The sequence below is a fragment of the Fundulus heteroclitus genome, chromosome 21 (assembly GCF_011125445.2).
Source record: "Fundulus heteroclitus isolate FHET01 chromosome 21, MU-UCD_Fhet_4.1, whole genome shotgun sequence".
Classification (NCBI taxonomy): Eukaryota; Metazoa; Chordata; class Actinopteri; order Cyprinodontiformes; family Fundulidae; genus Fundulus; species Fundulus heteroclitus.
Genome location: NC_046381.1, coordinates 37713699 through 37738979, shown reverse-complemented (window position 1 = coordinate 37738979; position 25281 = coordinate 37713699). Strand labels below are relative to the sequence as shown.

Genomic DNA, 25281 nt, shown 5'->3' with positions numbered 1-25281 from the left:
ACCACCCCCAAAAAAACCCATAGGAATGAATGGAGTCGGGTAGAAAGAAAGCCTAAAAAAAGCCTCCAAATGACCAATTTCAACGCTGTACTGTGTTGTCATGCTTTCACCTAAGAACACCGTTTAACTTCCAGTTTGTAGATATATCTGTGACCTACTCAGAAGTAAAAACGGGATGTGGATATCTTTTATCGTCTCTTCACAGTTAGTCCTCAAAGCTCATGTCCAAAAATCAGCGAAATCATCGTTTACAATGAAAGTCAATGACGGAATTCTCCAACCGCTAGAGTGGCCCACTCTAGCTTTTTTAAAGATTTCAAAACTCCGAACAACTTGACCTTACTCGCTCAATTTTCACTCTACGTATACAAATTATACATCAAAACGTAGGTATTTTTGTCAGGATTTGGGAAATGTAACCCTCATTGGTGTGGCATTTATAGATTTTTCGCAAATCACCTCAGACCGACACAAACCCGAAACCTCCCCCATTCATTTCCTATGAAGCGGTTTTGAAAAAAGGCGTCTGAAAATCCAAAACATCACATGTTTTCGCATCGTCGCTACTCCTAAACCGTTTTATGTACAGGCATGAGACTTTCACACATGGATGTCCCAACCCTTCTGGAACTCACAAAAAAGGAATTTTGTGGATAACTGTTATGGTTTTTCCGCAGGCACAATTTGTTCGGGAGTAGCGAATGTGCAAAATCCTAAAAACGCTTTGGAGCTGCATTTTCCCACATCAACCACTTATTTACATCGTCGCTGTGTCTACACCGATTTTTGTACAAACATAAAAATGAGCTTCATGGTCCTCAAAAGCCTGCTGATACTCACGGTGAAAGAATTATTTTGATATCTCTTATACTTTTTGAGTTACAGCGATTTGTTCGGGACCCTTTTTAGAGGATTTCTGAAATTCCATAAAAATCCCCTTTAGATCATAATTTTTTTTACGCCTTTATTAAACTTTTTCCAGCAAAAAACGATAGCTTGTCTTCTTCCCCTATCCGTTACGAACTAAATGCAGAAAAAAATACGTCTCTACCATTTACGGATCAGGAGATATCGAGCGTTGTTCGGGGCAAAGTTCTCCATTATAATCCAATGGGACTTTTTGTGACCAAAGTGTCTGCACTTCTGTAGATGGCCGCTGCAGGTGTGTGAGTGAGTTTCCATGACGACGGAACTCTGAGGGCCAGAGGGAGACACTCCATTGACATAGAATGGCAACTTTCAATGCTCACTGCAGTGGCTGTGATTAATGTAGAAATCTGAAATTCGCACAGTCACTTCCTCTTGACATTTTAAAATTTTCACGTGACTTTCAGCCATGTGTCAATTTTCTGTCCCATTTTGGATTTCACATGCTTTCCTATTGGGCCTTTGCTTCCAACAGGACCTGGCATGATAACCAGACACGACCCAATTGGCCAATACAGCCCCACCCACCTGTGGTAAAAGGCGCTACACACCATTTTGGTCAAATGTTGAGTTCTGGGCCCAGATGTGGTGAGGCTGAGTTGCTAAAGGAGGCCAATCTGACCCATGAACTTTGGTCACGTTTGGTGACATTAAGTATTGGCACCCCTTTTTGAGGCACTTCCCAGTACAGGATTTGGACCAAACTGACAGAGTACAATCACCCGGTGATACTGAACACAACCTTGTTAGCGGCTAACGGTTAGCATGTTGCTAACTGGAAGTAGCTCTGGGAAGCTTGTACAAACTTCTGCTTGACAGATTTGGTGAATTTTAGGATTTTCTCCCTTTTTAGGCACTTCTCAGTACAGGATTTCAACCAAACTAACAGAGTAACATCACCCGGTGATACTGAACACAACCCTGCTAGCGGCTAACCGTTAGCATGTTGCTAACCAGAAGTAGCTTTAGGAAGGTCCTATCGACTTCTACTTAGCTAGAGTTCTTCTGCCTTTACAGACAGAGAGGGCTGCAGCTGTCAGTGAGTCTCCATGACAACGCTGCTAGCAAGAGGCTCCTAGGAGGTCCATTGACTTAAAATGGCACCTTTCGACGGCCGCTGCGGGGGCTCTGAAGACCGTAGGAAGCTGAAATTCACAGTGTTGCTTCCTGTTGCTATTTCTGACGGTACGGTACGCACCAAGTGGCAGGCGCCTTGCTAAATTTCTTCAGAAATTTTCTAGTTGTTGTTATTATTATTATTATTATTATTATTAATAATAATAATAATAATAAACTGAACCCTTTTTGGTCTAGCAATATAAGAGCAACTTTTGGGTCAGTTTGAAAACAAATGCTGTATTTAGCCAACTTTAAAAGATGAATTCACAGCACATTTTAATTTTAATAATTAAATGTCATGGTTCCCATTTATTCTGAAATTAAATGGTTATTAAAAGATAAATACTTTCTGTTGTACTTGTGATCTTTTTACTTTTCTGTAATAAAGAAAAGTAAAAAAAGTCTCTCTCTGACCCGTCTCTCTCTGACCCGTCTCTCTCTCTCTGACCCGTCTCTCTGACCCGTCTCTCTCTGTCCCGTCTCCCTCTCTGACCCGTCTCTCTCTGACCCGTCTCCCTCTCTGACCCGTCTCTCTCCTACCCGTCTCTCTCCCTCTGACTCGTCTCCCTCTGACGTCTCTCTCTCTGACCCGTCTCTCTCTCTGACCCGTTTCTCTCTAACCTGTCTCTCTCTGACCCGTCTCTCTCTCTCTGACCCGTCTCTCTCTGACCTGTCTCTCTCTCTGACCCGTCTCTCCCTCTGACCTGTCTCTCTCTCTGACCCATCTCTCTCTCTGACCCGTTTCTCTCTAACCTGTCTCTCTCTAACCCGTCTCTCTCTCTGACCCGTCTCTCCCTCTGACCCGTCTCTCCCTCTGACCCGTCTCTCTGACCCGTCTCTCTCTCTGACCCGTCTCCCTCTGACCCGTCTCCCTCTGACCCGTCTATCTCTCTGACCCGTCTCCCTCTGACCAGTCTCTCTCTGACCAGTCTCTCTCTGTCCCGTCTCCCTCTGACCCGTCTTCCTCTGACCCGTCACTCCCTCTGACCTGTCTTTCTCTAACCCGTCTCTCCCTCTGACCCGTCTCCCTCTGACCCGTCTCTCTCTCTCTGACCCGTCTCTCTCTCTCTGACCCATCTCTCTCTCTCTGACCCGTCTCTCTCTCTCTGACCCATCTCCCTCTGACCCGTCTCCCTCTGACCCGTCTCTCTCTCTCTGATCCGTCTCTCTCTGACCCGTCTCCCTCTGACCCGTCTCCCTCTGACCCGTCTCCCTCTGACCCGTCTCCCTCTGACCCGTCTCTCTCTCTGACCCGTCTCCCTCTAACCCGTCTCTCCCTCTGACCCGTCTCCCTCTGACCCGTCTCTCTCTCTCTAACCCGTCTCTCTCTGACCCGTCTCCCTCTGACCCGTCTCTCTCTGACTCGTCTCTCTCCCTCTGACCCGTCTCCCTCTGACCCGTCTCCCTCTGACCCGTCTCCCTCTGACCCATCTCCCTCTGACCAGTCTCTCTCTCTGACCCGTCTCTCTCTCTAACCAGTCTCTCTCTCTGACCCGTCTCTCTCTCTCATCCGTCTCTTTCTGACCCGTCTCCCTCTGACCCGTCTCTCTCTCTGACCCGTCTCCTTACCTGGGGGCGGCTCCAGCGGGTGTCCCGTGCGCTGACACCAGCCGACAGGATGCAGGTCGCGGTGGTCGCTGTCCAGCCAGACGTCGAACTGCGTGGACCAGCCGTCGTAATGGATCTGCAGGTAAACACACCTGCTGCGTCATCGTTGTCCTCATGACATCACAACGGTGTGGAGACAGGTGAACAGACGCTACCTTCACCCTGTAGTCTTCGGTGTCTGTTACTGTTGCGACGCGGATCAGCATGGGGTTCCTCCTGTCCACCGCCTCCAGCCTGTGGTTCACCTGGAAACCGTGCGGAGCTCTCTGATTGGACGAAAGCACAGAGTCAGCCTTCGGTCCACGCAGGAAGCGTTCTGATTGGCTCCTGCTGCCCTGCTCCTCTCACCAGAGTGAAAGCTGCAGTGGGAGCAGCAGAGGAGGCCGTCTCCTGCAGGTAGTCGTCCCACACGAAGCTCTCTGGGCTGGGGTGACCTGGAACAGAGTACTACAGAGTACTATGGAGTATTACAAAGTACTATGGAGTACTACAGAGTACTGTGGAGTACTATGGAGTATTACAGAGTACTACAGAGTACTACAGAGTATTACAGAGTATTACAGAGTAATATGGCGTACTATGGAGTACTACAGAGTATTACAGAGTACTACGGAGTACTATGGAGTACTGTGGAGTATTACAGAGTACTACAGAGTACTACAGAGTATTACAGAGTATTACAGAGTAATATGGCGTACTATGGAGTACTACAGAGTATTACAGAGTACTACGGAGTACTATGGAGTACTGTGGAGTATTACAGAGTACTACAGAGTACTATGGAGTACTACTAAGTATTACAGAGTACTATGGAGTACTACAGAGTATTACAGAGTACTACAGAGTATTACAGAGTACTGTGGAGTACTATGGAGTATTACAGAGTACTACGGAGTATTACAGAGTACTAAAGAGTACTATGGAGTATTACAGAGTACTAAAGAGTACTACAGAGTACTACAGAGTACTATGGAGTACTACAGAGTACTATGGTACCGGATGCTCAGGTCCAGGTACCGGACGTGCGGGTCCAGGTACCAGACGTTCAGGTCCAGGTACCGGATGCTCAGGTGAGGCCTACGTACCCTGCGGCGCGGTCAGAGGTCGGCCTTGTTCTTCACACCAGCCCACAGGATGGATGTAGGGACTGCTGCTGTCACACCTGATGGATGGACACAAACAGCTGTGACACCTGCAGCTCTCCCTGCTGTCCCACACCGATGCTACACCTGTCTACCTGTCCACCTGTGTGGCGCTCACCAGTAGTCGTACGTGTCGTCCCAGTTGTCAAAGTGAACCAGGAAGCGGTCATCAACGACGTCAGCGACGGAGGCCACGCAGACCAGGCCGGGGTTCTTCTTGTCCACCGCCTCCAGCTTCATCCCCACCTGGAACTCACAGTCCTGACAGACAGGTCAAAGGTCAGTCAGGTGAAAACAGACAGGTGAGCCCTGGCGAGCGGACGGCTCACTCACCGTGGAGCGACAGGTGAAGAGGGAGGGCGGAGCAGCGTGGGAGCCTGAGGACTGGAGGTAGTCCTGCCAGTCGAACTCTGTCTCGCTCTGACCTACAGACAGACAGGTGGACAGGTTACCTGTAGCAGGGGCTCACCTCTATGGCTGGAAGCCTCCTGTGCTCACCTTTGGGGGGGTGGAGCTTGTGGTTGTGCTCTTTACACCAACCGGCAGGTTTGATGCTTGCAGAATCAGCGTTTACCCAGAAGTCATAGCACTCTGAAAAACCGTCGATGTGGAGACGCAGCCTGCAGCCAATCACCTGCAAGAGAGACAGAACACTGACATGGCCGCCTGACGCAGGTGTGGGGCTGTGGGACAGGTGAGGTGTTACCTCCGCCACGGTCAGGACACAGAACATGGACGGGTGCAGCGGGTCGATCCCTTCCAGCTTCATCCCCACTTTGAAGCCTGATCTCTTGCTGGGGAACGACTGGTCCTGAGAGACAGACAGGTGCCACTTCTGAACAGGTGTGTCCCACCTGTGCAGGTGTGAGCCGTGTCCGGCCTGTGTGCTTCTCACCTGTGTGAAGAGGGAGGGCGGAGCTGCCTCAGCTTTCTGCTCGTTCAGGTACTGCTGCCAGGACCAGGACCGCCTCTTCACACTCACTGAGGACAGGAACAGATCAGCCAATCACAGATCAGCCAATCACAGCTCAGCCAATCACAGCTCAGCCAATCACAGCTTAGCCAATCACAGCTCAGCCAATCACAGCTCAGCGTGCTCTGATGATGGTGATGAACCGTTACCTTGAGTGCTGCTGACTTTGTTCTTCATGTCCTCCTCCTGGTCCTCTTTGGTTTGGTTCTGTCCCGATAGACGCGGGTCTTCTCTTCTTCTGCTCTACCTGGAACATGTTGATGACATCACATTGATGACATCACAGCAACAGTTCAGCAGCAGGTCAACAGTCAGAAACACCTGACAGCTTACGGCCCTGTCCCCATACGCACACTGAGCCCTACAAAGTGAGCACCTGGTGGAAGTAAGCAGTTTACAAACCAGGAGGACTGGGACAGTACCGGTGATGTCATCAACATGCGCCTGTGTGTCTATGACTGCGACACCAAAAGCATCTTTACTGCTAGAAATTATTAAAATAACAACAAGGATTGTTCTGAGGGGAATAAAGTGCAGGAAGTGAAATGTGAGCAGACTGGGCGGAGCAGAGCGGCTTTTACCAAAGATAAGTAATTAATGGAAATAATATTAAATATATACCCAAAATAATTATTAAAAATGAATGATAGCACCTGGAGGGTTAGGACTTTATATTACAGGAAATAAGCAGAAATAATAATAAAGACATGATATTTTCAGATTTATTGTATTTTCTACCTTCACCAGCAGCTGCTGTGAGGTAAAAACCAACATGGCCGACAGGAAGCAGAACTGCTGGTTCAGAAACACTTCCAGGTTAAACTAAGTCAATAAATAGACGTTATAACATCCCCTGGTGCCTTCAGACATTTTCTTAAATTAAAATACGTCAAAGTCAACAAAGCAGAGAGAATACAATTAAAGCTGCTGGTTCATTTTATGAGTAAAATAATAATAATCAGAGTTATTTTAAGTGATTATCGATGATTTAAGGCGGCCGTGTGACTTTAGGTCTTTTTACATCAAACATTTTCACCTCACAACGTCACAGGCAGCAATGGATTGTGGGTAATACCCATCAGTGAGGCGTGGGTGGACGGCGGGGGGGGGGGGCTAAACGCCGCCCTGGAGAACCGGGACACGCATTGGGACAGAACCGAGCTCTGGGTCAGGGTTCTGTTGCTTGGCTGCTCAGGTGGGTCCGGTTCCTGATCACCTGTGGGACAGGTGATCAGGAACAGAGGAGCACCACCATGGTCCTGGTTCTGAGAGCAGCCCGCTCCCTGGTTCTGTTCGTCCCCTACAGATTCTGAGTAGAACTGAGTCATGTGTTCTGCAGGACCTCTCGTGACTCTGGTGGGGCTGCGTACTGGGCCCACTGCTCTTGGTTCTGATGACCCAGAACTGTTCTGCCAGAACCAGAACCATCGTGACCGTACTGAGTCTCATCAGGACCAGAACCAGCGGGCCTACAGGGAGGAGGTGGAACACGTGGTGGAACAGAAACCTGAAAGTCAACTAAAGACTGCAGCCCGGTACCTGAACCAGAGGCCCGGCCCGCGGGCCCCGAACTGGAATGAGGTCCATGTTCTAGCTGGGTTCTGCAGAACCAGCACCCATCATGGCCCGGGTCTCTGATCTGGACCCGTTATTGTGGTGGTCCAGCAGAGAAAGGCTGGCCTGGTGTCGCCAGAACCAGAACCGGTCCCATGTTCCTCTTCAGCGTCACCTGTGAGACCAGGTGACCGGTCCTTGTTGCTATGGTAACAAGGTCACACTCTGGCTTCATGATCTGTTTGATCAGCTAATGTTATGACTGGAACCTGGTTCTGGACCGGAACCACCAGAACCTGCTGCTGTGGATCAGTACCGTCTGTCCCCTTCTTTTCACAACCGGAAGTCTCTCTCTAAAACACACTCACACCGGAAGTCAGCTCACACCTTCAGAGTAAAGGTCCAATGTGTCGGAACAAACCGAGTGGTCGGAGCAGAACTTTACCAGAAGTGGGCCGGTTCTGCAGCTACCATCGGTGGACCGAGTCAGAACCACAAACCCAAACAGCCTCTGAGATATAAAGCAGAACCTCCTGCTAACGGGTCAGAGGTTCTGAGCCCACTGACAGTCTCCAGAACCGCAGCTGATCCGAACTGGACTCAACCCGGCCGCTGAGCAACACAGGTACGGCTCTTATTTTGAAGGCACAGCGGAAGTGCAGCGCGCATGTCAGAGCGGCGCCTTGACAAAGGAACCGGATCAGGTGGAGATCCGCGGTTCCGAGGCCGGCCGCCGGGCCTCTGGGGCCGGTTCTGGCTGACGGGTCCATCCGGCCCGAGAAGCTGCAGCGGCGGACCCGCGGAGCTCAGAGGACACGGTACCGGAACCGGGATTTAGAGCGAAACTTACCGTCGGTGATGATCCGCGTCACTCCGCTGACACACAAAACAACACGGAAACTGGAGGCTGGGAGGGCAGCACGCATGCGCAGAGAGGAGAGTGGGCGGAGGCAGGGAGAGAGAGAGAGAGAGAGAGAGAGAGAGAGAGAGAGAGAGAGAGAGAGAGAGAGAGAGAGAGAGAGAGATGTTCTGATTGAGATAACAAAGAACCCTCAGAACCAAGAACCTACAGAACCAAGAACCTACAGAACCGGGCTGCTGGAGCCCAGCTGTGTAGCCAGAACCAGTCGGGCTGATCTGGGTTCTGTCACAGACTGAATCTGGAACATTTATTTGTTCAGAACCAGAACCTGACCCAGTTCCTGGTTCCTGTAAACCTGCAGAGTTCTGGTTCTGAGAACACAGAGGGCTCTATCCTGAGCTGGACCCAGAACCATGTAGCTGCAGGGATTGGTGTTCTGCTTGGTTCTGATCCAGAACCCGGTGCTGGTCAGGACTGTGGCAGCAGGGTTCTGGATGAATTCTTTAGACACCGTTCTATTACAATGCTGCAGCAGTTCTCCCGGTTCTGGTCCAACAGGACTCCTTTATTCTGTTTGAACTCCACCAAGGCGTTCGAACAGAACCTTGGTGGTGAACTCCGGTTCTGATCGGGTCTGGACTCTTGCGTCTCACTGAGAGTGGACCTCGTACTGTGGGAACATGTTTGGTTCTGCTGGTTCTCTGGGTCATGGTCCAGAGCTGCAGAACTTCTGCTTTTATGCCGTGATGACCCGTTCCTGTGATCAGGTTCTGGATGACGCTCCGGTACCGCTGGACTCCATCTCATCCTGAGCAGAACAGAACCGGCTCAGCAGCAGGTGGCGCCGGGTCCAGTGGGCCAGCTGTCCGGCGCTCCCAGCTGGGAGCTCCTCCCCTGCTCCCCCTCCCTCTCCCCCTCCCTCCCCTCCTCCCTCCCTGCGTCTCCCTCAGAGGCGAGGAGCAGCTGGACCGAGCGGAGGTGAGTTCTGCCTGTTCTGATCCTGTGTTCTGACCGGCACTCAGTGTAATTTCTCTGGTTCTGATTGGCTGCAGATTGGACTTGAAGCTGACCAGAACCTGCTCTGATGCAGCTCTGGGTCCAGTTTGACTTCTTGATCTAGGACAGGCCCATGTTTCAGGACCAGAACCAGCCCAGTGGGGTGAATTGGTGGTTTTTGGTCCGTTGTTCTGCTGGTTCTGGTTGGGAACTGCTCCTCAATGACAACAGAACATTAACCCAGCAGAAATCTGACCCACACAACTGGGTCTGGTTCAGACTTTCAGGGTTCTGGACACATCAGAGCCATGCTGACTGAAGAGGAACCGGCTGATTGGACTTCTGGTTCTACCTGGGTCCAGTTCTGGGCTCATTCTTGTGGAACCGAGAGACATTTGAAAGTTTGGAAGAAGTCTTTCAGATTGGTTCTCCTGGTCCAAACGGGCTGATGATTGCAGAGCAGATGGTTCTGACGTCAGACATCAGTCAGCAGGACCTGGCTTTACAAATCTGTGGTTCTGTGGCCCAGAACCTGAAACATTGGTGTTACCAGAAAATTCTGTCAGGCAGTTCTAGAGACACTTTGTTCAGGAGTCTTCTGGTGCTTCTTGAGCTGGTTTGGTGTTTCTAAAGTTCTACAGAACCTTTACAGGGTTCTAGTGAACCCTTGTGTGTTTATACAGTGATTTACTGGAGATCCTAGAAACTCTTAAGGCTGTTTCAGAGATCCATTAGGGAGGTTCTGGAGAACCCCAAAGAGCATTTAGGTAGTTCTAGATATTCTGAAGACTCTAACAGGTAGTTCTAGTTCTGTTCAGGTAGTTCGAGTTCTGCTCAGGTAGTTCTAGTTCTGTTCACGTAGTTCTAGTTCTGTCCATGTAGTTCTAGTTCTGTCCATGTAGTTCTAGTTCTGTTCAGGTAGTTCTAGAACTTTTCAGGTAGTTCTATTTCTGTTCAGGTAGTTCTAGAACATTTCAGGTAGTTCTAGTTCTGTTCAGGTAGTTCTAGTTCTGTTCACATAGTTCTAGTTCTGTTCACATAGTTCTAGTTCTGTTCAAGTAGTTCTAGTTCTGTTCATGTAGTTCTAGTTCTGTTCAGGTAGTTCTAGGGCTGTTCGGGTAGTTCTAGTTCTGTTCAGGTAGTTCTAGTTCCGTTCACATAGTTCTAGTTTTGTTCAAGTAGTTCTAGTTCTGTTCACGTAGTTCTAGTTCTGTTCACGTAGTTCTAGTTCTGTTCAGGTAGTTCTATTTCTGTTCAGGTAGTTCTAGAACATTTCAGGTAGTTCTAGTTCTGTTCAGGTAGTTCTAGTTCTGTTCAGGTAGTTCTAGTTCTGTTTAGGTAGTTCTAGTTCTGTTCACGTAGTTCTAGTTCTGTTCACATAGTTCTAGTTCTGTTCACATAGTTCTAGTTCTGTTCAAGTAGTTCTAGTTCTGTTCATGTAGTTCTAGTTCTGTTCAGGTAGTTCTAGGGCTGTTCAGGTAGTTCTAGGGCTGATCAGGTAGTTCTACTTCTGTTCAGGTAGTTCTAGTTCTGTTCAGGTAGTTCTAGAACTGTTCAGGTAGTTCTAGGGCTGATCAGGTAGTTCTAGTTCTGTTCAGGTAGTTTTAGAACTGTTCAGGTAGTTCTAGTTCTGTCCATGTAGTTCTAGTTCTGTTCAGGTAGTTCTAGTTCTGTCCATGTAGTTCTAGTTCTGTTCAGGTAGTTCTAGAACTGTTCAGGTAGTTATAGTCCTGTCCATGTAGTTCTAGTTCTGTTCAGGTAGTTCTAGTTCTGTTCAGGTAGTACTAGGGCTGTTCAGGTAGTTCTAGTTCTGTTCAGGTAGTTCTGGAGAGGTTCAAGTAGTTCTAGAACTGATCAGGTAGTTCTAGGGCTGTTCAGGTAGTTCTAGTTCTGTTCATGTAGTTCTAGTTCTGTTCACGTAGTTCTGGAGAGGTTCAGGTAGTTCTAGAACTGAACAGGTAGTTCTAGAACTATTCAGGTAGTTCTAGGGCTGTTCACGTAGTTCTGGAGAGGTTCAGGTAGTTCTAGAACTGAACAGGTAGTTTTAGAACTGTTCATGTAGTTCTAGTTCTGTTCAGGTAGTCCTAGAACTGTCCATGTAGTTCTAGAACTGTTCGTGTAGTTCTAGAACTGTCCATGTAGTTTTAGAACTGTTCATGTAGTTCTAGTTCTGTTCAGGTAGTTCTAGGGTACTTCACATGGTTGTTTCACATCATGAGTCTACATGCACCTGTCAGGGATTCTGGAACGGGTCGCCGTTCCAGAACAGGTAGTTCTAGAACTGATCAGGTAGTTCTAGTTCTGTTCAGGTAGTTCTAGAACTGTCCATGTAGTTTTAGAACTGTTCATGTAGTTCTAGTTCTGTTCAGGTAGTCCTAGAACTGTCCATGTAGTTCTAGAACTGTTCGTGTAGTTCTAGAACTGTCCATGTAGTTTTAGAACTGTTCATGTAGTTCTAGTTCTGTTCATGTAGTTCTAGTTCTGTTCACGTAGTTCTGGAGAGGTTCAGGTAGTTCTAGAACTGAACAGGTAGTTCTAGAACTGTTCAGGTAGTTCTAGGGTTGTTCACATAGTTCTAGTTCTGTTCAGGTAGTTCTAGAACTGTTCAGGTAGTTCTAGGGTTGTTCACGTAGTTCTGGAGAGGTTCAGGTAGTTCTAGAACTGAACAGGTAGTTCTAGAACTGTTCAGGTAGTTCTAGGGTTGTTCACGTAGTTCTAGTTCTATTCATGTAGTTCTAGTTCTGTTCAGGTAGTTCTAGAACTGTTCATGTAGTTCTAGTTCTGTTCAGGTAGTTCTAGAGAGGTTCAGGTAGTTCTAGAGAGGTTCAGGTATTCTAGAACTGATCAGGTAGTTCTAGAACTCCTCAGGTAGTTCTAGGGTACTTCACATGGTTGTTTCACATCATGAGTCTACATGCGCCTGTCAGGGATTCTGGAACGGGTCGCCTGGCGCTGAGACTGGAGGTGTTTTCATCTGTCCTGAGCTGAAGTGATGTCACCCGATCCAGCCGAGCTTTAGCATCCGAGCCACTGAGACGGCTTTATGGACTCATGGGACGTCCCGCAGACCTCACTATGACTGGACACGGAACCGGACCGTCCCAGATCCACTGTCTGATTCTAAGCCCACGATTCAGCCCGGACCTCTTTAGATGCAGAACTGAAGACATGCAAACTGAGAACTCCCTGAGATGTTTGCAGCTGATTTAACGTGCGTCTGCTGAACAATAACCAGGTCCGGTTACGATCTGAGGACCTGAGTGAAAACACTCATCGGTGATTGACCAACAGCGTCCATTTCCTCCTAATGGAGCCAGAGCAGCAGAAGCAAACGTCAGCCTTAGCATCCCATCCTGCCCTCCCCTGGGAACCAGAACCATTAGCCTACACACACACACTTCCTGTCAAATGCTTCATGAATATTTAAGTACAGCTTAACTCTGGGCCTACAGAACCCACAAAGTCTGAACACAGATCTGCAGCCACAGCCTGGAAACCAGATTTCACACCTTCAGGTCCAGATATCCGCTCCTAGAACTGGAAACTTAACCTTCAGCTCCAGAGTTTGTGTTCTGTAACGTTCTCTGAGGGATGCCTGACAGCAGAAGGTGAGCTTCAACCAACCGCAGCCAGTCCGGGTACCTCAGCGGCGAGGAACCCTGTTAGGGGAGGAAGCGTTCTGCTGAGGAACCTTCTGGTAGAAGCACATTAGGAACGTCTTCCTTTACTGTCTCCACAGGATGTTGTCCCCTCATTCTGCTACTGCTGTCCCCACCTCCTCGAACCCCCCTCCACCTCGCACAGCAACCTCTGACCCCCGACAAGTTACCATGGACACCTACTGGAGAGAAGTTCAGAGCATCGAGGAGGAGCAGGAGGGGCAGGAGGAAGAGGAGGAAGAGGAGAGGAAGAGCATGGATGGTGAGTGGAACGGGCCAACAGGTGAGACCTCGTCCAGTGTGTGTCCTTCATGTCTGTTTGGTGCAGAGGTGGAGCTGGACGAGGCGTGGCTGACGGAGGCGGGGTTGTCCTCCCTGGTGGTGGGCTCCTCATCAACGGAGGCACCCCCCGCGGCGGAGGCGGTGCTCGCCACACTGACACGGCAGCAAGCCGCCACCGTGAAGAAGAGGCTGGACAACTACAACGAGACACTGAGGAAACGCAACCGGCAGTCCATCAGGGACGTGCGAGACGTCTTCACTGAGGTGGGACATGAGGAACGTCACGCGGGTTCTTCCAGTCAAACCAGAGAACCTGTACCAGTTGCTCCTGTTTCAGCCTGACGGGGACTCTGCAGGCCACGGCCCGTTCCCGACCCAACGCCATCCCGAGTCACCGCCCAGGAGGTACCACACCACAACCAAGACCATCCGCCGCAACACCAACAGAGGTACCGCTCCGCCTGCTAACTGAGGCGCTCAGGTTCTACAGGCGTCCTGCAGGTTCTACAGGCGTCCTGCAGGTTCTACAGGCGTCCTGCAGGTTCCTCAGGCGTCCTGCAGGTTCCTCAGGCGTCCTGCAGGTTCTACAGGCGTCCTGCAGGTTCTACAGGTGTCCTGCAGGTTCCTCAGGTCTCATTGAGGGCCCAGAAAAGTGCTAGGGGTCTTTCACATGGTTCCAGAAGAATTTCTGGGCCGCCTTCAAACCGCTATCTTCGGGTCTGTTGGAGGTGGCTCAGTTTGTATTTCCAGATGTCCTACAAGTGTGACCTTTATTAATGAAGTAGTTCTGGTGGACTTTATGGAGCAATTACTGATTGTTGACAGACCCAGCACGTCTTCTTAGAGCTTACTGACGTTCGATCTGAACCATCTTCATAGTTCATGGTTTGTCCTTTTGAAGACTCAGGTGTGTTGTGATGCTCCTCCTGCTCGTCTAAGCAGTCCTGCAGATGTTAGTCTGTCTTTGGGTTTCAGTGGCGGTTCTGATGATCCGGTAGGCAGGTTTCATAGTCCTGGCCTCGTTCCAGTGACAGTCCTGCTGGACATGGGACCAGTCGGAACCACAGGCAGCTCACCAACAACGCCAGGAGAACCATCTTCCAGTAAGACTAGATGAAACTGCTACATGCAGAGATGGAGCGAGGTCCTGACTCCGCCTGCAGCTAATGAGGTAGCTAACGTTTAGCCACAGTCGTCCGGTCTGTTTAGCGGGTAACCCGCTCATCAGATTAGTTGGACCAGTGACGTTCTGCTTATCTTCAAGTGTAGGTTCTAACTGTGAGGGTTCAGAACCCCTGGAGCTCTGTTCTAGCTTAGCTCACCAATGCAGGCAGATGTTCTTCTAAAACCTGAGGTCTTATAATTAGGCACCTGCCTTGCATGTGCAATGAGCAATGCAAATGCATAGGCAGGGCCTATTACTATTCACCTCTAAACAGACTCTTTATTAGGCGCCTGCCATAGCGTTTGCAATGAGGAGGCAGTGCTGTGCTTTGCACAGCACTGCCGTAGCACTGCCTCCCATGCAAATGCATGGAGGCACCTATTATTATGCACCTAAAAACGTTTTCGAAAATTAATGCGGCCCAAACTGTAGCGTGCACCCCAACGATATAGGTATCAAAACGTGCGGCTCGGTCGGGAATGGTGTGCTATTACTTTTATTGGGGTTTTGAGTTACCATGGCAACGCAATTAACGAAAAACCACTTTCATAGGAAATGAATGGCGTCAGGTACAGAGAAAGCCTAGAAAAAGCCTCAAAATGACCATTTTCAACGCTGTACTGTGTCACCATGCTTTCACCTACGAACACTGTTTAACTTCCAGTTTGTAGATATATCTGTGAACTACTCAGAAGTGCAAACGGGATGTGGATATTCTTTATCGTCTGTTCACAGTTACTCCTCAAAGCTCATGTCCAAAATCTGTGAAATCATCGTTTACAATGAAAGTCAATGACGGAATTCTTCAACTGCCAGAGTGGCCCACTTTTTTAAAGATTTCAAAACTCCGAACAACTCTTTCACTCTACGTAGACAAATTATACATCAAAACGTAGGTATTTTTGTCAGGATTCAGGAAATGTAGCCCTCGTTGGTGTAGGATTTATAGATTTTTCGCAAATCACCTCAGACCGGCAAAATCTCGAAACGCTCCCCATTCATTTCCTATTGAGCGCTTTTGAAAAATGACACCTGAAAATCCAAAACATCACATGTTTTTGCATCGTCACTACTCCTAAACCATTTTATGTACAGGCATGAGACTTCCACGCATGAATGTCCCGACCCTTCTGGCACTCACAAAAAAGGAATTTTGTGGATAACTGTTACGGTTTTTCCGCAGGAACAATTTGGTCGGGAGTAGCGAATGTGCAAAATCGTAAAAAAAAACGCTTTGGAGCTTCATTCTTCCACATCATCCACTTTTTTACATCGTCGCTGTGCCTACACCGATTTTTGTACAAACATAAAAATGAGCTCCATGGTCCTCAATAGCCTGCTGATACTCACAATGAAAGAATTATTTTGATATCTCTTATACCTTTTCAGCTACAGTGATTTGTTCAGGACCGTCTTTAGAGCATTTGTGAAATTCCATAAAAATCCCCTTTATATCATAATTTTTTACGCCTATATTAAATATTTCCAGCAAAAACCGATAGTTTGTCTTGATCTCCTACCCGTTACGGAATAAACGCTGAAAAAATTACCTCTCTACCATTTACGGTTCCAGAGAAATCGAGTGTTGTTCGAGGCAAAGTTCTCCATTCTATTTCAATGAGGCAGTCTGACTCAAAGTGTCTCCACTTCTGTAGACGGCCGCTGCAGGTGTGTGAGTGAGTTTCCATGACGACGGAACTCTGCGAGCCAGAGGGAGACGCTCCATTGGGATAGAATGGCAACTTTCTACACTCACTGCAGTGGCTGTGATTAATGTAGGAATCTGAAATTTGCAGTCACTTCCTCTTAACATTTTAAAATTTTCATGTGACTTTCAGCCATGTGTCAATTTTCTGTCCCATTTTGGATTTCACATGCTTTCCTATTGGGCCTTCTGCTTCCAACAGGACCTGGCATGATAACCAGACATGACCCAATTGGCCAATACAGCACCACCCACCTGTGGGAAATGGCGCTACTGACCATTTTGGTCAAATGTTGAGTTCTGGGCCCAGATATGGTGAGGCTGAGTTGCTAAAGGAGGCCAATCTGACTCATGAAGTTTGGTCACGTTTGGTGACATTAAGTATTGGCACCCCTTTTTGAGGCACTTCCCAGTACAGGATTTGGACCAAACTGACAGAGTACAATCACCTGGTGATACTGAACACAACCTTGTTAGCGGCTAACTATTAGCATGTTGCTAACCGGAAGTAGCTCTAGGAAGGTCTCACCAACTTCTGCTTCACAGAGTCTGTACATCCTTTAGAGAGAAAGCTCCACAATAAATTTGGCCTACGTCACATAAAGCATCTCCAAGAAATGCATGCCCATATATGGCTACAGTATAGCACAGATGGAAAGTGCAGGCTTTGCATGCAAGAGGTCATGAGTTTGAGTCCCGGTGTGGGAGACTAAGAGTTTTGTATTATAATCCCCACAGTGTGTATATCAAAACATGTGTGCTGATCCTATGAAGTATTTTTTTGTACCACCCGCCATTTTGAGTTACCATGGCAACGTTATAAACAACATATTTTCTCCCTATTTGGGGCTCACTGGGTGTGTACACTCACCCAGTGATACCAACCATCTTAGCGGCTAACGGTTAGCATGTTGCTAACCGGAAGTAGCTCCAGGAAGCTCATACAAACTTCTGCTTGACAGATTTGGTGAATTTTAGGATTTTCTCCCTTTTTAGGCACTTCTCAGTACAGGATTTCAACCAAACTAATAGAGTAACATCACTCGGTGATACTGAACACAACCATCTTAGCGGCTACCCGTTAGCATGTTGCTAACCGGAAATAGCTTTAGCAAGGTCCTACCAACTTCTGCTTAGCCAGGGTTCTTCTGCCTTTACAGACAGAGAGGGCTGCAGCTGTCAGTGAGTCTCCATGACAACGCTGCTAGCAAGAGGCTCCTAGGAGGTCCATTGACTTAACATGGCACCTTTCAACGGCCGCTGCGAGGGCTGTGAAGACCGTAGGAACCTGAAATTCGCAGTGTTACTTCCTGTTAGTATTTTTGACGGTACGGTACGCACCAAGAGGCAGGCGCCTTGCTAAATTTCTTCAGAAATTTTCTAGTTCCTGCTACTCTTCTGTTGGGTCAGGCTCAGGCTCCTGGTCTCTGGTCCGCAGGTCTCTGACCCACCCTGGAGCTCCCTCAGACTTTAGGGGTTGTTTTGACCGCTGTGAGTTGAATTGGACTTGCTGTTGTCTCCAGGAGGTTCTTCAGATGGTTCTCAGGGTACTTCATCAGCGCCTATTGATGGTTCTGGTGGTTCTGGTTCTGGATTGTTTCAGGTGTTTCTGATTGTTGTGCTGTTCACAGGGCGGTCCACTCTTCCCATGTTTGTCTTTGAGGATCAGCTGCCTGAAGACCCATCATCCCCCGCCCTCACCCCCTCCCCCTCCTCCCCCAACACGTACCCGTCCCCGCTGAGTCAGGTGAGACGTGCTGATTGGCTGCTGCGGGACACGCCGTACTCGGAGGGCGTGGCCGAGCACAAACGGGGCGGGGCCTGCAGGGACTGTGTACGGTTCCATGGAGACGAGAACAGGGAGGTGCAGGTGAGTGTGACCGTTGCTCCTCATCAGGACCGACTGGACCCTGCTGACCGGGTTCTGTGGTGTGTGCGCAGTTCGCTCCCGTCTCGCCGTCACACGCCCTCACCTGTGCAGACGACCTGTCATCACGTGACCTCACACGGCTCGGTTTCATCGCTCACATCGAGCTCTCCACCTTCCTGCTGGCTCTGGGTGTCCAAACCAAACGCAGCCGCCCGCCCCACCGCCGGACACGGGGTGCGTTCCATTTCTGTTACGGTTGGAACACGGGTTTAAACCCGGTTTAGCCAGCGAAGCAGATAGATATCAAAATATACTGATATCACAGTTATGTCCGATAACTGATATTTCCCTATGTGTGTGGTCGCTATATATATATATATATATATATATATATATATATATATATATATATAAACACATTTACATTCCTATGATGGTCAAATTTAGAAATATTCTGTACCAACTGAAAACTGCTAAGTGAATTTTCAAATGTGGGTTATAGTCTAGACTTATAAGTAGCGTTAAATATGTCTTCTTTAGTTTTCACATGACTACCCCTCCTCTCCCTCTTCTGAAAGACAAACACGAAAGGCGACTTGATTGAACTAAAAATCGGTGGTTAATATTGGCCCGTTTTTACTTATGGAACCGATCCCAGTATGATATAAAATGACATCGGCCGATATGGATGTGGTTATATCGGCATCTCCAGTAGAAGCAGCAGCTGATCAGAGCTCTGCAGTCAGAACCAGAGGTCCAGGTCGCAGTGAAACCTTCTGGTCTGCCAGAATAAATAAATAGTCAGAAGCTGCCTTTCCATTGACCATGAAAATGAGCAAATTGTAATTACAAAATGAACTTAATAGAAACAATAGAAAACTAAACTGCAATGGAAACGCGTCGTATCCCTCTAGTCATGTGATCAAGAATCAGATGTAATGGTGCGTTCCATTTATCTCGGAGGTCAGAACTAACAGCGTTCCAGTTTCCCTCCATCAAACACGCTGGTGCTGTTAAAACAGTGACTATGACTATAACGCTGTTCCAGGCGGTGCTCTGAGCGGATAAACGGCTGAAACGTCCCGTCTGATGAACTCTGAAGGCAGCAGCTGAACCACTGACTAAACGTTACATAAATAACAGAGAGCTGCTGCAAACAGCCTTCATATGAAGGTTTACTTAATGTTTCTGTGAGTAGCAGCCATGATGAACGTTGATGCCGGGTACCGTCCTGCTGCAGAGAACACGGTTCTCTGGAAACCTGACAGCCACAGCAGGCTAAACGGTGCAGCTGCTTCCAGGCACGAAGGCGTGACGCTCCAACACCGGCTGATCATGAGCCTCCATGTTTTTAATGCGTTATCACGTAAAAATACCTTCTCACTGGTGATTTTAAGCACGTCTCTTTTCATTTGAAACTCCACAATAGTGAATTTTTTACATCAGGAAGATGTCTAGTAAACACAGCTGCAGTGAGACACAGCCGGTGTTCTGCTGAAACGTTCTCGTCTTTTCACGGGTTCATTCTATAATTAAACATTCTATAAATGATAACCGGTTGTAGCTCAACCTTCTCAGCTCACGCTGGACTTTTCTTCAGATGTTCTAGATGTGGTTCTACTAGTTAATCGGGTCCTAAGCAGGGCTTACATGGTTCCTTAGCAGGCATCTGCAGAACGTGAGAACATGTAGGCGGACCCCTGAGGACCAAACCCCGGCTCCAGCGACTGATGTAGCTCCGGGTCGCGTGTCCTCAGTGACGTCTTTTCTTCTTCTTGTGTCCATCAGACGGCGGCGTGTTCGGCGTCTCTCTGACCTCGCTGTTGGACAACGACAGGAAGACGTTTCCCGGAGTCAGAGTTCCCGTCTTCTTCCAGAAGGTGAGGAACCCACCTGTCTGCCCAGCATCTTTATTTTAGGTGCAGAGGGCAGAGCCCAGCAGCTGACATTCCCATCATGCATTGTAACGCAGTCAGAACAGCCGGCGCAGTCAGAGATGATGAGACCTCAGAGCAGCTGTCTGTCTCCGTCTCTCTCTAGCTGCTGGGCGTCTTGGAGCAGAACGGCCTGCAGACCGAGGGAATCCTTCGAGTTTCAGGATCCGCTGCCAAACTGAAGGTAACGCCCGCTCTCACCTGTCCCGGTGAAGGTGACGCACCTGTCCCGGTGAAGGTGACGCACCTGTCACGGTGAAGGTGACGCACCTGTCCCGGTGAAGGTGACGCACCTGTCACGGTGAAGGTGACGCACCTGTCCCGGTGAAGGTGACGCACCTGTCCCGGTGAAGGTGACGCACCTGTCCCGGTGAAGGTGACGCACCTGTCCCGGTGAAGGTGACGCACCTGTCCCGGTGAAGGTGACGCACCTGTCCCGGTGAAGGTGACGCACCTGTCCAGCTGAAGGTGACGCACCTGTCCAGCTGAAGGTGACGCACCTGTCCCGCTCAGCTCTGGAAGCAGGCCTCATCAGCAGCCTGTCCAGGACGTCTGTCTCTGTCCACCAACACGTCCCTCCCTGTCTGTCCAGGCGCTGCGCAGGGAGCTGGACCGCTGCTGGAGCGTCTTTGATTGGACGGAGGTGCGCCCGGTGGACGCCGCCGGCCTGCTGAAGCTCTTCATCAGAGAGCTGCCCACGCCGCTGCTGACGCACACGCACCTGTCCACCTTCTGCTCGCTGCTGGGTAGGTGAACGCTCGCAGACACGGCGCGGAGCCAGGCGAGTCCTCTCAGCTGACCTGTGTCCCTGCAGGCGTGTCCTCAGAGGTCCATCAGGTGCAGGCGCTGCAGCTGCTGCTCGTGCTCCTCCCTGAAGCCCACAGGAACACCTTAAAGGTACGTCCCTTCGTCCCACACCTCCCTCCCTCCTGCAGTGTCCGCAGTAAAGCGTCTCCTGGCTCCAGGCCCTGCTGGTCTTCCTGCGTAAGGTCGTCTCGCATGAGGACCACAACCGCATGACCCTGTGGAACGTCTCCATGGTGATGGCGCCCAACCTCTTCACCCGCTGTAACCGTGGAAACAAGCGCTCCGTGGCCAAGCAGCGGGGCGAGATGGAGGAGGCGGTGGGCGGGGCTCACCTGATCCGGCTGATGATCCGGCACCAAGACCTGCTGTGGACCGTGAGTCTGTCCGGTCCCCCTCCGGCTCTGACATCACTTCCTGTTTGTGACCCTACAGCTCTGACATCACTTCCTGTTTGTGACCCCCAGCTCTGACATCACTTCCCGTTTGTGACCCTACCACTCTGACATCACTTCCTGTTTGTGACCCTACCACTCTGACATCACTTCCTGTTTGTGACCCTACCACTCTGACATCACTTCCTGTTTGTGACCCTATCACTCTGACATCACTTCCTATTTGTGACCCCCCAGCTCTGACATCACTTCCTGTTTGTGACCCTCCCACCCCAGCTCTGACATCACTTCCTGTTTGTGACCTGCCAGCTCTGACATCACTTCCTGTTTGTGACCCTACCGGTCTGACATCACTTCCTGTTTGTGGCCCTACAGCTCTGACATCACTTGCTGTTTGTGACCCCCCCCCCCCCAGCTCTGACATCACTTCCTGTTTGTGACCCTACCGGTCTGACATCACTTCCTGTTTGTGGCCCTACAGCTCTGACATCACTTCCTGTTTGTGGCCTTCCTGCTTGTGGCCCCCCAGCTCTGACATGACTTCCTGTTTGTGACACCCCCCCACCCCCCCAGCTCTGACATCACTTCCTGTTTGCTCTCACAGGTGCCCAAGTTTCTGCTGGCCCAGGTGAGGCAGATGAACCAGGCGTCCAATCAGAGGCAGTTCAACCTGAGCAGGACGACGTCCCGCCTGCTGAGGAGGAAGAACGAGAACAACGACAGGAACCAGGTGGGTCCTGGTCCTGAGCCGCTACCAGAACCAAGCCAGTCAGGGCTGGACCTGAGCAGAACCTCTGCTCTGGTTCTACCGATCAGATGTTCTGCCAGCACAGCCTGATGTTTCACCAGTAGGTGGGGCTGCTGAGCACATTTCTGGACCTGCTGAAGTCAGAAAACAGGAACGGGCCTGAAGTTCTGAAGTCCTTCCACTTTAAAATCTTTCTGTTAGTCTATAAATCCCTGAATTAGCACCTAAATCCATCACAGACTTGTTATCAGGGCATCAACCCTCCAGACCACTCAGGTCTTCTGGCTCCAGCCTGCTCTGCAGAACCAGAACCAGAACCAGACATGGAGAAGCAGCATTTAGTTCCTATGCTCCACTGCAGTTTGATTAGTGATCAGGTGTTCCAGGAGTTTCTGTCTGGTTCTGGAAGACGACCCGTTTCTCTAATCAGGGCCAGAAATAAAAGACCAGGGTCTCATTTAGAACACCTCCAGGTTTCTGAAACCACCAGCAGCAGTTTCCCTTTCCAGGTCCAGCAGCACCAGAACCTCTGGTACCAGGTTCCTCCTCAGGTTCTTCTGTCTACAGGCCCAGGTTCAGCCATGAAGGGTCTAAAGCACCTAATAGATGTTGACGCTGATGGTTTATTTCATCATGATGACGTGGCGACCAGGAGAAAAGACAAAGAAACTCCATTAATTAGAGGTAAACTCGTTAAAAGACCTCGTTAAAGGTTTTAAAGCCAGATGACAGGTGTGCTGGGGCCAGGAGTCAGAACCAGGACCTCCTCTGGTTAGGAGGCCTGGACCGCTCCATCATCTAACCGTCCCTCAGGGACCACAGGGCGGCGCCACTGAGCCTTCTGGGGCTCAGGGTGTTGCTCAGGGACCCAGTGGCAGTCTGTGGGAGTCAAACCCAGAACCTTGCAGCCTCCTCAGAGCAAAAGCCGCTGCTCTAACCACTTCCTAGGCTGCAGGTTCTACATCACGGAACCAGAGCGGCCCCTGGTCCAAAGGACGGCCCAGAACGGATCAGAACATGAGGAACCATGAAAAGGTTCTTTTTTTACTGGACATTTTAACATGAACTGGTTAATATCTAATAAACGTGATCCAAACACCTGAACGTGTTAAGAACCAGCGTCTCACTGGACGACCATATTAGAAATAATCTCTAGAAGCAGGAACATTTACAGCGCCCAGGGCTAGGTTTTTCTTTATTTACCGTCTTAGTTGATCTAAAGATGATAAAACCAACCTTTAATCTACAGTAAGAACCCTGGAAGCTGAATTATGAAAGTATAACTGGCTAATTGTTCATGTTAATCATTCATTTAATGTGTTTTTGTAAATATTTACCAGAATTTATGATCATCACTGAATCTGGATGAATTATTGCAGACATTAGAGGTTAGAGCTGCTTTAATAATAATAATAATAATAAACTATTATTATTATTAGCAATCAGACAGGAGTCGCTTCTTAAACCAGGGAGTTTGCAGACGTCTGGCCTGACCGTGGTCAGCAGGTACCAGGCCCGGTTCAGTATCAGTTTGTTTGATTCTATTTCCTTTATCATTTACTATGTTATAGTTATCATGTCACATTGTTTTTATTATCTTTTTATTGGTTTCTTCCTCCTCAGGCATTTAGGGATTAATTACGATGTTTAGATGTGTAACTTCAGTTTTGCTTAATTACTGTTCTGTTGATATTTGGAGTTTCAAATGTTCTACCTGACATGATTCTTATTGTTCTCACTGATGAAAGAAATGGAGATTCCTGATTTATGCAACGTTTGTTATGGGAGGACTGACCTGAGATCTGATTGGCTCTAAGGATCCTGGTAACTCCTAGATACAGTTCTCTGGCTCTGATTGGCCGAGAGCGGATCTCCCTGGGTGGGGGGGGGGGGGTAGATGTAGTCAACCTTAACTAGTGAACAGGCTGAGCTGATCTAGTCTAATATAGTAAAACAATGTGAGGATAGGGACCTAAAACAGGCCTGACTCCATTAGTTCACCCTGAATTGTAGACGAATGCTAAACCTTTGATCTTGTGTTCAAACTGTGGTTCCTTTGAGTTTTATTCACATTAATGTGACGAGTCGTCGTATTTTTCCTCTTTAGTGGGTGATCACAGAAATAAAACATCATCTCTATGGAACGTTACAGGAATATTATCCCACAGCCACAGAGATACTGACTGCCTGCCCATGCTGGTGGTTCTGTGCAGAACCCTGCTTCAATAGGTTCAGGTTCTGTTGGCTATCAGAAGGAACGCCAGAACAAAGACAGGTGGAACCAGGGCAGAACCAGGGTACACTGCAAAAAGGGAACTAAAGATGTGTAAAAATGTCTTGAAATCATTGTAATTTTCCTTGATTAGAGCAGGTAGATAAGACTATTTGCCAATAGAATGAGATTTTTGCACTTAAAACCGGAACAATTCAACTCTAAAATAAACATAATTAGATATCCTGCACTTGAAATAAAACGATGGAGATGAATTGTTCCTATTTTAAGTGCAAAAATCTCTATTGGCAAATAGTCTTATCTACCTGCTCAAATCAAGGAAAATTACAATGATTTCAAGAAAATTTCACTCACTTTTAGTTCTGTTTTTGCAGTGTAGAACCAGGACAGAACCAGGACAGAACCAGGGTAGAACCAGGACAGAACCAGAGTAGAACCAGGGTAGAACCAGGGCAGAACCAGAGTAGAACCAGGGCAGAACCAGAGTAGAACCAGGACAGAACCAGGGCAGAACCAGGACAGAACCAGGGCAGAACCAGAGTAGAACCAGGACAGAACCAGGGCAGAACCAGGGTGGAACCAGAGTAGAACCAGAGTAGAACCAGGGCGGACCGTGGGGGGTGATTACTTTCCTTCTGTGTGATCTCTGCTGGAACGTCACCGTTTCCTTCTCAGTCTGGCAGGTCAGTGATTGGTTAGGACTCCAACACTCACACCCCCAGCCTAACCCGGGTTCTGTTGGGTTCTATCCGGTTCTGTCCCAGATCAGCGAGCTGTGTGAAGGGGTCATCCGGGTCCACGCTCCGCTGCACACCAAGGTTTCCATGGCGGTGCAGCTGGACGAGCAGACGACGGCCCGAGACGTCACCGCCCGCTTCCAGTCGGACACCAGGTAACACCTGCCGCTCCAGGTGACCCGCACCTGTCCGTCCAGGTGAGGACGCACCTGTCTCACCTGACGGCTGTCTCTCTGTCCCCAGCCCCGCCCAGCATCTGTACGAGGTCGGAGGAAACATCTGTAAGTAGCGTGATGTCATCCTGAACACACCTGTGTGAGGCACACCTGTGTGAGGAACACCTGTGTGAGGAACACCTGTGTGAGGCACACCTGTGTGAGGAATACCTGCTGCCGTCTGTCTCACAGATGAGCGCCGCCTCCACCCGGACTGCAGCCTGCTGGAGGTGTACCGAGACAACCCGCGCTGTGATTGGCTGGTCAGACCCTGACGAGGCGCGGTTCTGACCCGGATGACGATCACCTGTTGTGTTACCTGCTGATGTGTGAAATAAAAAGCTGAACCCGTC

The 25281-nt window shown here is 49.2% G+C and overlaps 2 protein-coding genes across 9 annotated transcripts in view; one reads left to right on the top strand and one right to left on the bottom strand.

The window, feature by feature from the left end:
• Positions 1-19604, bottom strand: part of LOC105921227 (lethal(3)malignant brain tumor-like protein 4) — a 25279-nt gene extending 5675 nt beyond the window's left edge. For 2 of the 3 annotated variants that reach the window (XM_036125676.1, XM_036125677.1), the window contains exons 1-11: positions 8174-8255; positions 5919-6016; positions 5692-5777; positions 5503-5607; positions 5295-5430; positions 5130-5221; positions 4915-5057; positions 4740-4816; positions 4003-4088; positions 3810-3920; positions 3616-3730 (exon numbers count right to left, since the gene is read on the bottom strand). In XM_036125676.1, coding sequence (XP_035981569.1) covers positions 3616-3730; positions 3810-3920; positions 4003-4088; positions 4740-4816; positions 4915-5057; positions 5130-5221; positions 5295-5430; positions 5503-5607; positions 5692-5777; positions 5919-5946 — 979 coding nt within the window. In that variant the 5' untranslated portion in view covers positions 5947-6016; positions 8174-8255. Of the gene's footprint in view, positions 1-3615; positions 3731-3809; positions 3921-4002; positions 4089-4739; positions 4817-4914; positions 5058-5129; positions 5222-5294; positions 5431-5502; positions 5608-5691; positions 5778-5918; positions 6017-8173; positions 8256-19512 lie in introns of those variants that run through there. The other variant, XM_012856930.3, reaches the window with a different exon arrangement.
• On the top strand, positions 7972-25281 carry arhgap28 (Rho GTPase activating protein 28). 6 transcript variants are annotated; one of them, XM_036125674.1, is made up of 16 exons: positions 7978-9163; positions 12109-12789; positions 12921-13102; positions 13169-13386; positions 13460-13571; positions 17624-17862; positions 17934-18096; positions 19651-19742; positions 19903-19980; positions 20389-20542; positions 20611-20693; positions 20762-20977; positions 21600-21725; positions 24741-24868; positions 24957-24994; positions 25121-25281. In XM_036125674.1, exons 2-16 carry the CDS (start codon positions 12773-12775, stop codon positions 25201-25203), a joined length of 1929 nt encoding a protein of 642 aa, XP_035981567.1. In that variant the 5' UTR covers positions 7978-9163; positions 12109-12772; the 3' UTR covers positions 25204-25281. The 6 variants fall into 6 exon arrangements, with proteins under 6 accessions (XP_035981568.1, XP_035981564.1, XP_035981563.1 ...); XM_036125671.1 differs by having other exon boundaries at positions 7977-8141; positions 12921-13386; XM_036125670.1 differs by having other exon boundaries at positions 7977-9163; positions 12921-13386.

Excerpts from the sequence above, each read along its gene's own strand:
- arhgap28 (XM_036125671.1), top strand. Across the intron at positions 17,863-17,933 it reads ACGAGAACAGGGAGGTGCAG|TTCGCTCCCGTCTCGCCGTC; the intron begins GTGAGTGTGACC and ends GTGTGTGCGCAG. Across the intron at positions 19,981-20,388 it reads GATCCGCTGCCAAACTGAAG|GCGCTGCGCAGGGAGCTGGA; the intron begins GTAACGCCCGCT and ends CTGTCTGTCCAG.